General features: G+C 52.9%; 1 protein-coding gene across 1 annotated transcript; it reads left to right on the top strand.

The window, feature by feature from the left end:
* The first annotated feature begins 714 nt into the window (after positions 1–714).
* On the top strand, positions 715–9,447 carry PI16 (peptidase inhibitor 16). Its single transcript, XM_030465671.1, has 5 exons — positions 715–935; positions 3,733–3,951; positions 4,571–4,680; positions 5,436–5,524; positions 8,086–9,447. Exons 1-5 carry the CDS (start codon positions 783–785, stop codon positions 8,217–8,219), a joined length of 705 nt encoding a protein of 234 aa, XP_030321531.1. The 5' UTR covers positions 715–782; the 3' UTR covers positions 8,220–9,447.
* The last annotated feature ends 4,248 nt before the right edge of the window (positions 9,448–13,695 follow it).

Genomic DNA, 13,695 nt, shown 5'->3' with positions numbered 1-13,695 from the left:
AACCATGGGGGGACACCCTAGCCCCCCAGAGGCCTTCCTGGAGAGGGACAGAGCCCCATAGTGCAGCCTGAAGGCAGCTGAGGGCTCAGCTCCTCTTTTTTGGGGTGATTTCATGTCTATGCCCTCTTCTTCCTCTCCACACCCTGAGCCAGGGAAGGGGCATCAGCCCTCAGCCAAACCCCATTCCCAGCAGGCTGGGGGAGCCCCTAGGAATGGGGGAGGTGTTCGGGGGGGGGGTTCTCCAGCTGCTTCCCCCCAACACAGGGCTGGATGAGGAGGTCTCTGACTCCCAGCTGGGGAGTTCTCAGCTGTGATTTATTCTCAGCACCTGCATCTTGTTCCCTTCCTTCCTAGACCCAGCTGGGTCCCAGGGACAGGGGGGTGACCCTGGTGTAAAAGCAGGTCCTGCTGGTGGCTCAGGAGTCATTATTAGAGTTTAGGAGAAAAGGGGCAGAAGGGAGAAGAGAGGATCTGTCACTGAGGGGATGGCTGAGGGCTGGAGCAGCAAAGGATGGGATGAAAATGCCAATCCAGGGATTAGAAACCAGGCAGAGGGGCTGCTGTGGGGAGGGGACCCTGCACACTCCTTGGCACCAACCCTACTCCTGCTCCTCCATCAGGGGTGATATCTGAGCTGGGTGTGGACCCTGGGGCTCCAAAACTCTGCTCTAATGAAGTTTCCTCCCCAGCCTTGGAGCTGTTGGGTGTTCCTTGCTTTGGGGAGGTGCTTTAAATCCGACTGCCAGAGCTGTGGGCTGCTGAGAGCAGAAGCTGAGTGCAGGATGCTGAGCTCAGGTCTTCCTCCTGTGTTCCTTTTGCTCACAGCACTGGAGCTGAGCTGGTCCCTGAGTGATGAAGAAAAGAAAATTATCTTGGATGGGCACAACCAGTATCGTTCCCAGGTCTCCCCTCCTGCCATGGACATGCTGAAGATGGTGAGTGGCTTTTCCTGCAGGGAATTTCAGAGGGGGGGTTGTGTAGTGCAAGCAGCCTTTGGGGGGATTGGGGTTTTCTTTAGGGCTGGCAGAGGACTTCTGGCTATCAGCAGAGGGGTTCCCTAAATTGCCTCTACAGAAAGGAGTTTCTTTTCACCTCTAGAGTTGTTTTGAGTGTTGTTTGTTTCTAAGTGGGACCCAAGTCCCCTGATGCAGCTCCCACTCCTGTGGGTGCCCACTGGAGCTCCTGGTGATGGGGAGGAGAGGCAGAGGAGACCCTGCCCTGAGCTACCCCCCCCAGGCTGGAGGGGGAATCCTGCTGCATGGGGCATCTGCTTTCAGCTACAGAAGGTAACATCAACTTCAAACATAACCTGCAGGTCATTCAGTTTCTTGAGCTTCACATCAATCCTCTTAATTCCCACCAAAAGTGGTGTCTGGCTGTCTCAGAGCTGGGGGAATCCCTCATTTTGCTTGGAGAAACTGAGTCAGGTGTCCACCATTGCTCTGGGTACAAAAACAAGCTCTGGAGCTGGTGCTGCTTTTTGTCTTACACAAACCCTTGATTTGATTAAAATTTGGCTTTTGTGGCTTTCTCTTGCACCACATGGGATTTTTCTCACTGTTTGCAACACGTGTGGACTGGTTCTCATGGATGATTGGAGTGCTTTGCTCTTTGGGTCATGGTGTGCTTGGAGTAGACCTTTCTGTCTGGACCAAAAGTTGTTCAGGCTGAATTTTAAACCCTTGTGGGATGATAAATGGGAGTTTACCAAGTAAATTAATTAAAAAAAAACCCAATCAAACAAAAACCCACAACAAAAGAAACCCCAAGTAATAAAAACCCATATATTCAGGCATAGGAGGTCTTGACTGGTGACTTCAGACTCAAAGGGGACAGAGGTAGAACCCCCACCACCATGATCCCATGAATCCCACCACAGCAAGGCTCAGGAAACTCAGAATAAGGGCTTTGAAGCCAGAGTCTTAGAGAAAGCTTGAGGGAAACAATTTCTCAAGGTCCTTAAGCCAGCAGCAATGCTGAACCTGTGACTGCAGCTCCTGGCTGAAGCTTTGAGTACAGATCCTGGGCTTTGAGGTTCTGCAGTGTGGTTCTGTTTCTGGTAAAGCACCCAGGACCCTTTGGCTTTGTACCTTTAGCTTCCAGCAGCCCTCTATAATTTCTTGGTTGAGGTTTTCCATCAGCATTCTGTCCTCATCCTCCCTTCTGGGACATTTTCTTGGGTTGTCTGGGGCTCTGGGTTCACCTGCTGCCATGGCACCCTGCCCAGCTGAGCTCACCCCCAGCTTCTGTTTGGGACACAGCTCTGGTTGCTGGGGAAATAGTCTGGGGGTGGTGAGGAGGGGGGGGATACGTAGCCTAAATCCACTTTGCTTTTCTTAATGAGGCACATCCAGCAGGTGGGAGTCCCTGTGGATGGTGTGCACTCCCCAAATTGGGTTTCCAGGCATCATTCCTGTGGCTTGGGGCCATGGTGGGATGTCAACCAACCTTCTGTGTCCCCATCCACGTATTTCAGTGTTTTCTGCCCCCCACACACACACCTTGGTCCCTTAGCTCTGCTGCTCAGGACCCCATCCTCATGTCCTCAGCTCCCTGGTGGTGATGTGCCCTGCATCAGGGCTGTGCTCTTGTCACCCTTTGGATCCTGCTCTGCCTCCATCAGGGAAGATCCCCCCTTGGAACTGTTGTTTTCTGGGCTGCCTTCCAGCAGAAGCAAAGCTGCTGCCTCCATCAAATGGTGCAAGGACTGTCCAAACAGCTGTGCTGTAGGGTTCCCCATGTGTGTCCCTGGGAGGAAACATCTCCTCCTTCTCCTCCTGCACCTCAGCAGGGCTGGTGGGGACCATCAAGGGGCTGACTCCAGAGGGGGCTCTCAGCTGGCAGCCACCCAGGTGGGTCTCAGATCCAGGCAAAAAGATGCTGCTGCCCCAGAGCATGTGCTCCCAGGAGCTGTGCAACTGCTTGGGGAGATGTGTCCAGCACTCTTCCCAAACCCACCCTGGTCAAAGAGGGACGGCCCCAAGCTCCCTCCTGTGGGATCATGGGATCATAGAATCATAGAATCCTAGAACGGGCTGGGTTGGAAGGGAGCTCAGAGCTCATCAAGTCCAACCCTTGATCCACTCCCCCCGTGGTTCCCAGCCCATGGCACTCAGTGCCACATCCAGGCTCTTTGGAAAGATCTCCAGACACGGAGAATCCACTACTTCCCTGGGCAGCTCATTCCAATGCCTGATCACCCTCTCCAGAAAGAAATTCTTTCTCATCTCCAACCTAAACCTCCCCTGGCACAACTTGAGACCCTGCCCTCTTGTCTTGCTGAGAGTTGCCTGGGAAAAGAGCCCAACCCCCCCCTGGCTCCAACCTCCTTTCAGGGAGTTGGAGAGAGTGATGAGGTCTCCCCTGAGCCTCCTCCAGCCTGAACACCTCCAGCTCCCTCAGCCCTTCCTCATAGGGTCTGTATCCAGGAGGAGTTTCCTCCCTGCCTCCATCTCACTCCAGGCTGAGCTGAGGATGCTCCCATGGGGATGTTAGAGATGCTCCAAGCAAGGCTGTGAGGGTTGTGCTGAGGCATTGACCTTGCCCTCTTTGATCCATAAGCTGAGGTTTGGTTGGTGCTGGGACTGGCTCTGGAGCTGCCTTCTCCTGAGGGGGGGGGGATTTGGATTGGAAATTGTGGCCAGAGAGCCCGGGGGGTCCTTGGTCTGAGACCTTGTGGATGTTGGAGAGCCCCAGGTCCCTCTCAGGGTGCTGACACCAAGCTCCTTCCAGACCTGGGACACAGAACTGGAGGCCTTTGCTCAAGCCTATGCAGAGAAGTGCATCTGGGACCACAACAAGGAGAGGGGCAGACGAGGGGAGAACCTCTTTGCTATGGCACCAATCCTGGACCTGGAATTTGCCGTGGAAGATTGGAACGCGGAGGAGAAATATTACAACTTCTCCACTGCCACCTGTGTCCCCGGGCAGATGTGTGGCCACTACACCCAGGTACCAGGCTGCTGGGCTGGAGGGATGAGGTTGTTGGGAAAGAAGCTGTACCAGAGCCCCAACTTCTCCCCCCAGAGTCTTTGCAAAGGGATAGGGAACCAGGCAGGAACTCCAGGGATACAGGAAGACCAGGGCATGGTGCCAGCTGTGACCAACCTTTTGGAGAGGAGCTTTGTATAAACAAACTCTGCAGCCCTTTTTGGGGGGGTTCTCAGCTTGCCTTAGGCTGGGATATGAGATCTGAATGTTCCTTCAGAGCTTGGGTGGGAGCAGAGAGGAACAGAGTTGGTGGGGAAATGGGAGGATGGATGGATGGATGGATGGATGGATGGATGGATGGATGGATGGATGGATGGGAGGGGGTTCCAGGACCAAAACAAATGAGATGGTGATGAGTGGTCTGTAGTAGGAAAGCCATAACACCTCCATATGTGGACAGCAGCCCTAGCTGGGTCCAGACAGGGTCAAAGGGCATGAACTGGGATCTGGGCCATACCCTAAAAGATGAGAGGGACATTGATGTGGTGCCAGAGCAGCCTTCAAGGCGAGGGGGCAGGTTGCCAGCAGGCCATCTGCCTTCACCCAGTCACCCCAGCTTCACCCCTGGTCTTTTCCTTAGGTGGTCTGGGCAAGCACACATCAGATTGGCTGTGGGTCCAAGTTCTGTGAGAAGATTGATGGGCTGGACACAGAGGACATGTACCTCCTGGTCTGCAACTATTACCCCCCGTAAGTCCTGTGTCTCACCTGGTGTGGGGAAGGGTTTCTGTGCTGGAAATGTCCTTCCTTCAAGTCCCTAGAGCAGAACAGAGCAGGATTTGGCCTTGGTCAGAAATATAAAGGGCTTTGTTGGGTTGGCCACAAAGGAAGGAAGGGTTGTCTGGTGATTCCTGAGGTCTGGTTGAGCTCCTGGCACAGACCCAGGAAGGGAATTCCCTCCCTTCACCCTGAGAGCTGCCCAAGGCTGATGCTGCTGTAGCTGATGGTCCAAACAGCATCTCCCTGCTCTGTGCCTTGTTCTTTCCCTCAGCAGCAGTTACCTGGAGCTGAGGAGCCCAACAGAGAGGGTTGGACATGGGAGGAGAGCTTGGTGCCCACTTGCAAAGCCCTGGGACTATTCTTGGGAACCAAGTGCTTGAGGCTGGTGAGACCAACAAGAGCCAAGGTCACTGCAGACCTTCTCAGAGGGCTTGAGAAGAAGGGAGATGAACTCACCTCTCAAATCCCCATGGACCGCTCTGTTCTAAGGGGTAGTGAAGGATCTGCTCCATGGAGCTGTCTCCTCTGGTTGTAGCAGCCTTGGGGTCAGCCTGTTGGGTCAGTGACACAGCCTGTGGCAGGGGACCAAACCCTGTTGTTCACATTCAGCTTGAATTTTGTCTTGGCCAGGACACTGCAGTTGAATCAGACCCCTCTTTGGGATGGGTGTTCCCCCTCTCCTCATGCTTTCTTTTTTTTTTTTTTTTGGCATCTTCTGCTTCCAGGGGTAACGTGAAAGGCCGAAAGCCCTACAGGGAAGGACCCTCCTGTTCCCAGTGTCCCCAGGGCAGAGTTTGTGTCAACTCCTTGTGTGGTAAGTACAGCAAAGTGGTGACCCGTGGCACGAGGACTCAGAGCCCCCTGGGTTGGGGTCTGAGCTCTGAACCCCTCTGGAGCTGTCAGGAAGCTTTGGGACTGCTGGAACATGAGAGATGAGGTGTGGTGACAGCTCCTGAGACAGCTCAGCTGCCTCCAGATCAGGAGGAGCAGACCAGGACCTCCCAACCACTGCTGCCCCATCCACCAGGATTCCCCTTGAGGGAGATGAGGTCTCCCCAGGCTGGAAAGCCCAGAATGGCCTGAGAGGGGTCAGCTCTGCTTCACCCCTCTGCTGGTCCTGCTCAGGCCTCAGGGGAGCTGCTGAGGGAGGGGAGCAGCCCCCAGCCCTAACCCACAGCGTTTTTAATCTCTTACCAGAACCCATTGTAGAAGAGACCACTCCAACCTCTGTGACAGCAAAGGCAAAGCCATCCACCCCCACCACAGCCCAGTCAGAGCCCAGTACCACAGCCCAGTCAGAGCCCAGTACCACAGCCCAGTCAGAACCCAGTGCCACAGCCCAGTCAGAGCCCAGTGCCACATCCCAGTCAGAGCCCAGTGCCACAGCCCAGTCAGAGCCCAGTGCCACATCCCAGTCAGAACCCAGTGCCACAGCCCAGCCAGAACCCACCACAACTCCAGCCAAACCAGAACCCAGTAGCACAGCCCAGCCAGAACCCACCACAACCCCAGCCAAACCAGAACCCAGTAGCACAGCCCAGCCAGAACCCACCACAACCCCAGCCAAACCAGAACCCAGTACCACAGCCCAGCCAGAACCCACCACAACCCCAGCCAAACCAGAACCCAGTACCACAGCTCAGCCAGAACCCACCACAACCCCAGCCAAACCAGAACCCAGTAGCACAGCCCAGCCAGAACCCACCACAACCCCAGCCAAACCAGAACCCACACCACCAGTGCCCACCACGACCACAGCCAAGGCAGAGCCCTCAACACCAGTGCCCCCCACAACAAAGCCAAAACCCACAACCACAATCCCAACCACAGCCAAACCAGAACCTCCTGCCATGCTCCCAACCACCACCACAGCCAAGCCCAAACCTGCAGTGCCAGCAGCCACCACAGCTATGGCCAAGCCAAACCCCACCATGCTGCCAACAACCACACCAAAACCCACCACAGCTGCTGTCACTCAGCAAACATCCACACCAAAACCCACTACAACCATTCCAGCCAAGCCAGTACCCACCACAACCACCACTACAACCAAGCCAACACCCACCACAACAACCAGTACCACCAAGCCAACACCCACCACACCAAAACCCACCACTACAACCAGTACCACCAAGCCAACACCCACCACACCAAAACCCATGACAACCACCACTACAACCAAGCCAACACCAACACCCACCACACCAAAACCCACCACTACAACCAGTACCACCAAGCCAATACCCACCACACCAAAACCCATGACAACCACCAGTACGGCCAAGGCAACACCCACTACACCAAAACTCACCACAACCAGTACCACCAAGCCAACACCCACCACACCAAAACCCATGACAACCACCACTACAGCCAAGCCAACACCCACTACACCAACATCTCCCACTGCTACACCCAAGGCCACACCTGCTGTTACAACATCAGCAAGGCCAAAACCCACCACCACAACACCAGTACCTACCACAACAGCAAAGACACAGCCAGAAACTACCACAACCACAAAACCAGAACCCACAGAACCAGAACCCAGTCCTACTGAGGCAGCTGGGCTCACTCCTTCCTTTGAGCCCGTGGTGGACCTGGATCAGAAAGCATCTCCAGAAGCAGAGGTAGGGACTGGAGAGCCTGTGAGCCCCTTAACTACAGAAGATCCAACCTTGTTAGAAAGCATGGGCACAGCCTTCAGCCCCAAATCAGTCCCAGAAACAAACAAAGGTGCTGAAAAGGATGGGAAAGAAAACTCAGCCTTTTCCAGTCCAGCTCCATCCCCTGGCCAAATTGTCCCAGAGATCAAGTTAGGTTTCAATAAAGCTGAGCTGATAACCCCCTCCAAGTCAGTGGTCTTCAGCCCTGAGGAGCCCACCTTCTTGCGTTTAACATCATCTTCCAAAGAAAAGAAAGGGCAGAGCCCTGCTTTCCAGACCTCCCTCTCAGGTAAGGAGATCATGGAGCCTCCCCTTGGCATGGACACGTGGATCTTCAGGGATCCCCAAGCAGCATGGAGAGAGCTTGGGAGGAACCAGTATCCGACTGGTCCTTTGGATCCTCCTCTCGTGTGTGGCACCAACCCTTCTCCTCACTTTTCCCTCTAACACTGGAAGGCCTGATTGGACCTCTGCATCATGAAGCTTGGTTCTGTCCATAGTTTGCTCTCCATTAACCCCAGGCTGGTCCCAGCACCTCCAGGTCACTGCACGGCTGCCTCACTGCACGTCACGGCTGGACCTGCATGAGCAGGAATTCCTCTTTTCTCCAGCTCTTCCTCTCTTCTCCAGCTCTTCCTCTTTCCTCCAGCTTTTCCTCTTTCCTCCAGCTCTTCCCCTCCTGATTCCATGTTTTCTTCTCTTCTGCCAGCAGGTTCCCAGGACACTGAAGAACAAGAGGCAGACTCAGACATGGATCAGCCCACGGCTGGAGCCCCCACTATTTGCTTGGGGCTTTCACTCTTCCTCCTACCCAGTGTCATCTTGGTGAGCCTTCTGCTTTGAATGGTCTTCCTCAGCTGTCTCTGCACCAGTCACAAAGACTTTCTTCAGCACTGGTTGTTCCACAACCCTGGTAGGCTTGGGAAACCCTTCTCTTCTTACGCTGCCTTACCTGCTCCAGCCCTGCTGAGCCACGGGCAGTCCCATGGGAACCTGGAGACCCAAAGGCAGGAGGGTTTCTGCCATGATGCTGGTGACCTTGGATGCTCCTCCTTTCTTCCCAGCCTGGGCTTTTGGTCTGTTTGCAGCCTGGAAGGGGTGAACTGTCCCACCCCACTGTGTGGCTGGCAGGCCCCACCACACCGTGTCCCCATGGAGAGCAGAAGGACAGAGACAGAGGTGGGGGGAGATGTGGTGCTGGGTTTGCTGTTTTTCTGCAGAGATGTGGTGGTTGGGTTTTGGTGGTTGGCAGGATGAGTTTCCAACAAAAATGCTCTTCTCCCCTCCTGATGTATCTGAATTTTGGAGAAGCTTCATCTTTTTGTCCAAAAAGAGCATCAGGTTGTTTGGGTTTGTTTATTTTTCCCCACAGGAGAGGATTTCTGTTTCCCTCTTGGTCCTGGTGTAGCTATGGCCAGTATTACCCCACTGTACTCCTTCTCCTCACACCTCAGCAGCCTTTCTCTCCTTCTTCTCCTGCCCCATGTACCCATTCCACAGTTAGTCCATTGCCACAACTTTATTTTACGCCTGTGCCTGCACCCAAGCACAGAAGAAAAACCTTCAGTGCTCAAGAGGAGCTCCCAGCTCCTCCAGCCAGCTCTCCTCTGCATGGCTTCCTCCTTTGCATCACTTCAGTGTATCTGAATTTAAATACAGATCCTGGTTGGCCTATATTTTACGTGTGTGGTGGAATTTGGGCCAGGAGATCCAAATCACCCCCTGTGCTGGTACAACCTGAGGTGACAAGAGCCCAGGGAATGGTGTTGGAAGTTACTGGTGGTTCCAGGATTTGGTTTTCCAGGACCACTTTTGTTGTCTGGGATGCTGTGTGTTTCATTCCCCTGTGTTTCTGCTCCTTTCACCTGAGGTTTCCCAGGAAGGTGTGTGAAATATGGGACAAGCTGGAAGGGATTAGGAGACAGGCTCCTTTTTTTTCTGGGTTGTTGGCACCTCAAACAGATGAGGTGGGGAATGACCTGAAGGTCAAGATTTGCCTCCTCCCCCATGCTGCTGTGTCCTGTGCATCTCCAAAGCATGCACTGAATAAATCCTGTTGTGGAAAAGCTGCTGTGGGGTGTGGAGTGTCTCACTGGGGGGAGCTGTGAAACCTTCCTGACTGTGGGCTCAGGCAGAACCTTTAGAAGAGAACGTGGCTTCTGGGGTGCTGAAGAGTTTGGGGTTTTTTTCTGGCTTTGCAAAAGCATCCAGGAGCTGGCTGCAGGTTGGAGCTTGGTGTTTTTAAGGCAATGTAAAAGTAGGGGAAGGAGACCAAGGGTGATATAGGGAATATTTCCTGAGTGCAAAGCAAAAGTGAGTCCCCACCAGGGATTTTTGGGCCAAGAAAGTAAGAGGAAGAGAACTTGAAGCAAGGGGGAAAAAAAAAAAAAAAAAAAAAAAAAAAAGATCAAAACTGGGGCTGGAGCATTTGTGGTTCCCTGTTTGAGAGGCCCAGCAGCCAGTCTGGGCACACACTTCTTCATCTTTGCAGCAAAGGAAGAAACTCCAAGAAAATCCAGATCCCCAGTGAATTTTCTGCAGCATTTTCACTGCAGAACATCCCCTGGGTGCCTGCAGCTGGGGCAGAAAGGACCCTCCCAGGCATCCCCTCCCAGCAGGGCCTCAAACCTTTGCTTTTCCCTTTTCCCCATCCTCCTGGCTCTGCCTTTCCCTGGATTCCTGCTGCAGGAGCCCAGCTCTGGAGCAAGAATTCAGCTGCCCGTGGGGTTTTTGGAGGTGTCGGGGCTGGGGAGGCTCCGGGCAGGACCCTGCGGAGAGGTTCAGGGGTGGATTTAATCACAAAGCTCAGGTGGAGTTAGGGAGGGGATTAAAAATCACCTCCTGCTTTTGGGGAAATCCTAAAAAAAACCCAAAGCCAACCCTGGGTTAGGGGAAGGTGATGGAAATCCAGCAGAGAGCCACTGGGAGGGGGAAAGGCTCAGGAAGGAATGGGAGAACATTTCAGTGTGTGAAGGAGGGTGTAGCATTAAGTCCCTATAAATAAATAATCAAAAGAACAGAAATGCTTTTTTAATTTTTTTAATTATTATTTTTTTCCCACCCAGCAAAATCTCAGAGTGTTTGGTCAACACTTGATTTTTTTGTTGAAAGGCTGAATCCTGGAACTCAATGATCTTTAAGGTCTCCTCCAGCCCAAGCCATTCTATGATCCCATCCTGGAGCCAAGAGCAACCATGCTGCTAATTAGCAGAAGCCCATCAAAATAATTCTAGGATTTACAATATTTTATGGTGATTTTGGGGGGCTAGTGATCCTCACCAAAAACTGTTGAGTTTTGTTTTCCTTAAGGGTTTGACTTCTGGGAAACACACACTTGTGCAAGGACCTATTTATAGAGTTCTTTGCAACAGCAAATTGAAAACCAGAGGGGAAATTCTCTTTCCTCTTCCCCATCAGCCCTGGGGCAGCAGGGCTGAGCTTGAACCAGCACTTGGGTGGTTTGGTTTAATCCTAAATTAAGGGGGTGTTAAGGAAGGAATGGAGGTAACCACATGGAAGGGGGGGAGGACACAAAAACGTCCAAGGGAGACTTTTGCAGCACTTTCACTCCATTTCTGGGGTTGGTGTGAAGGATGCTCTGCCAGCAACCCATCACTGGGGTGACCCAGTGCTGAGCCCTGGGGGAAAGGGACCAAGAGCCTGGGAAAGATGCTGCTGGGTCCTGGCAGCCCCATGCCCAGGTGTGTGGGGGGTGGAGGAGGAGGAATTGAACCCTCAGGTGTGGTCAGGTGGATAAAATCAGAGGAGTTGTGGAGTTTATAAGGCCTGAGCACTGCATTAACCCCATCTGCTTGATCCCCTCCCACCCCTGGAGTCTGTTTCCCAGCAAGAAGAGGGACATCTCACTGCTTGGCTTTGACTCCTGCTCCTGAAGCTCCCCTGGAAACAGTGAGTTAGAAGGTTTGGGGCAATCATCTGCACAGTGCTGGGGGTTGGGGTTGAGATGCTGGGAGGTCAGCTCAGCTTCCCAATATTCCCTCTGAGTATTTGGGCTGCCAGCAGCTCCATCCTGCAGTGTCCCTGGGGGTCCCAGCAGGGATCCCCCTTCCTCCCTTGGGCTTCCTGGCTGCTTTTTGTTAAAATAAAGCCCAGCTGCCCTGCTGAGATGTGTCTGGGCACCCTGTCCCAAATATCCTTTGGTGTCAGCTCAGAGATCCTGCTGACCCTCCTGTTGGGCACTAGGGAGAATAAATCCTGCCTTGGCTTCTTTCTGAGCTCTGGCTGGGATTTCTCAGAGACAAGGTGATGGGGTGGTTGAGCTCAGAAGTCCTCATGTTCTCCTGGTGCTGGTAGCAGAGTTACAAACACATTTATAGCAAGGATTTCCCCAGGCAGAGAGAAACCCAACCTGCAGCCCTTGAGCTGCCTGAGGATGAAGAAGTGGGTTAGGGGAGTTGTGTCAGGGTTTGGGTTGGCCCAGGAAAGCACCCACTGCCACTCAAAACAGATGCTCAGCCAACCCAGTCTGCCCCACATCCTTCTCCTGCCCTACCTGTGGCTTCCCTTTCCTCCTCAGGAGGCTGCTCTAAAGGAGAATTTGGTCAGTGACACACGGGAACAGTGGCCACCACCAGCTCACCAGCCAAGGCTACTTCAAGGCAGTAAAAAGACACTTTTTTTAAAAAAAAAAAAAGCCAAAACAAGTTTATTTTCACTCGAGAATATCTCCAGTAATATTTTATTCACAGCTCCCATCTCGCAGGGTTCCACTGCTGGAGATTCTCTGCATTAACACAAATGCCAGGGACAGAACTGAATCCCTCAGGACATGCAGGATTCATTCCTTCCTAGGGGACACCTCTTCAATCTGCAGTGAATCTGCTGCTCTGTTCCCATGCTTCTGATGCTATTTTGGTACCTTCCAAGCAATCTGTGGGCAGGAGCTCTGCCCCTCAGCAAGCAGCTGCTGGATAAAAATGCATCTGAGAGGATCAAGGTCTCCAGGACTGGAGATTTATGGAGAAGGGAACTGCATTCCTGCACTGCTAGAGGCTGCAGCATCCCCCCCACCAGCTGCTGCTCCCCTCCAACCCAAGCAGCAGAGGAGCTCTAAAAAAGCTGCTTCATTTCATGAGAGTCCCAGGGCCCAAGCAGTCAGGTTTGGGTCTTCCCTGAGCGTTTGCTCCAGGTGAAATTGAGGCTCCAATTTTCTTTTTGCATTTCTCTTCCTTCCACTTCACCTGAGAAGGTGTCCTCTGCTTGCCCTGACTCCCAGATGTCTCAGGTCTCCTGTGTGTCCCTGATGGGTGAGATGGCAGTGATAATGGCCTGAGATGCCCTGAAGATCTGGTTACAGCTCCACTCTTGATCCTACTTTGGAACGTGGCAGAGGGAAAGTCCCATCTGCTTCTAAAAAAAGAGATGGAATAATGACCCCCTGTCCTTTGTCAGGTGCTCTGAGTGCTCTGTCCTCTCACCTGGCTGCTCTCTGGTCCCAGTGCTCCCCCTCCTGGGAGAACCCAGGAGGATCAGGATGTGCTCCCTGTGGCTCACATCTCTTCCTTACCTGTTAGTCTGAATCGTTGGCATGTTCTGTGTAAATACACAGGAGCCCTAAATCTCCTCCCCAGGGTTTGCATGTGAGTGATGTAGATATGGATTATCAAATCAGAAAGAGCCACCCTCTAACTCTGTACCACGGGAGAGCTGGGAACCTGTCCAAAAGGGAATGCACTTCCTAAGCAGGGGCCAACCCACCAAATCTGATCAGCTCACAGATCTGATCCAAGTTCACAGGCTCAGCTTCCTCTTGGATCTGGTTCTTAATCCAGACTTCAAAAGTGGCTACGAGAAACTTGAATCAGAGGTTCAGAGCAGCCACTCCCCTCAAGGCCAGGCCAGGAAAGAACAGCACCCTAAAGCCCTCTACAACTTGAGCCCATCTGCAAAAAAAAAAAAAAAAGGACAGAGCTGAACACCAGGAGCTGATGCACCAACTCATTTCACTGTTTCCACCTGCATCCATTAAAACAGAGATTTCAGGAAGTTGGTGGCTCCATGCATGATGGTGAACAGAGCATCCCTGGAGGAATGCAATCCTATAAGAGAAGGGACAGAGTTGTTCAGCAGCATTCTGCTGTTTTTTTGGGATCCTTGGCAGAAAGAAGTGATGCCTCAGGAGCTCTGGGGGCTGAGCCAGCCCTCTGGTGGTTTTGCTGCTCTTAAGGAAAGGCAATAGACTGTATAGTTATCACCTGAAATGGGATAAAATCCCTCCCACCAAACTATACAACCTACTACCTCACCTCCACAGAGCAGTGCAGGGGCTCTCCTGGCAGCTGCATTTCCTTGCACCAAT

The sequence above is a fragment of the Calypte anna genome, chromosome 26, assembly GCF_003957555.1.
Source record: "Calypte anna isolate BGI_N300 chromosome 26, bCalAnn1_v1.p, whole genome shotgun sequence".
Lineage (NCBI taxonomy): Eukaryota > Metazoa > Chordata > Aves > Apodiformes > Trochilidae > Calypte > Calypte anna.
Note: the sequence above shows the minus strand (reverse complement) of the source record. Positions and strands in the feature narration are given on the sequence as shown.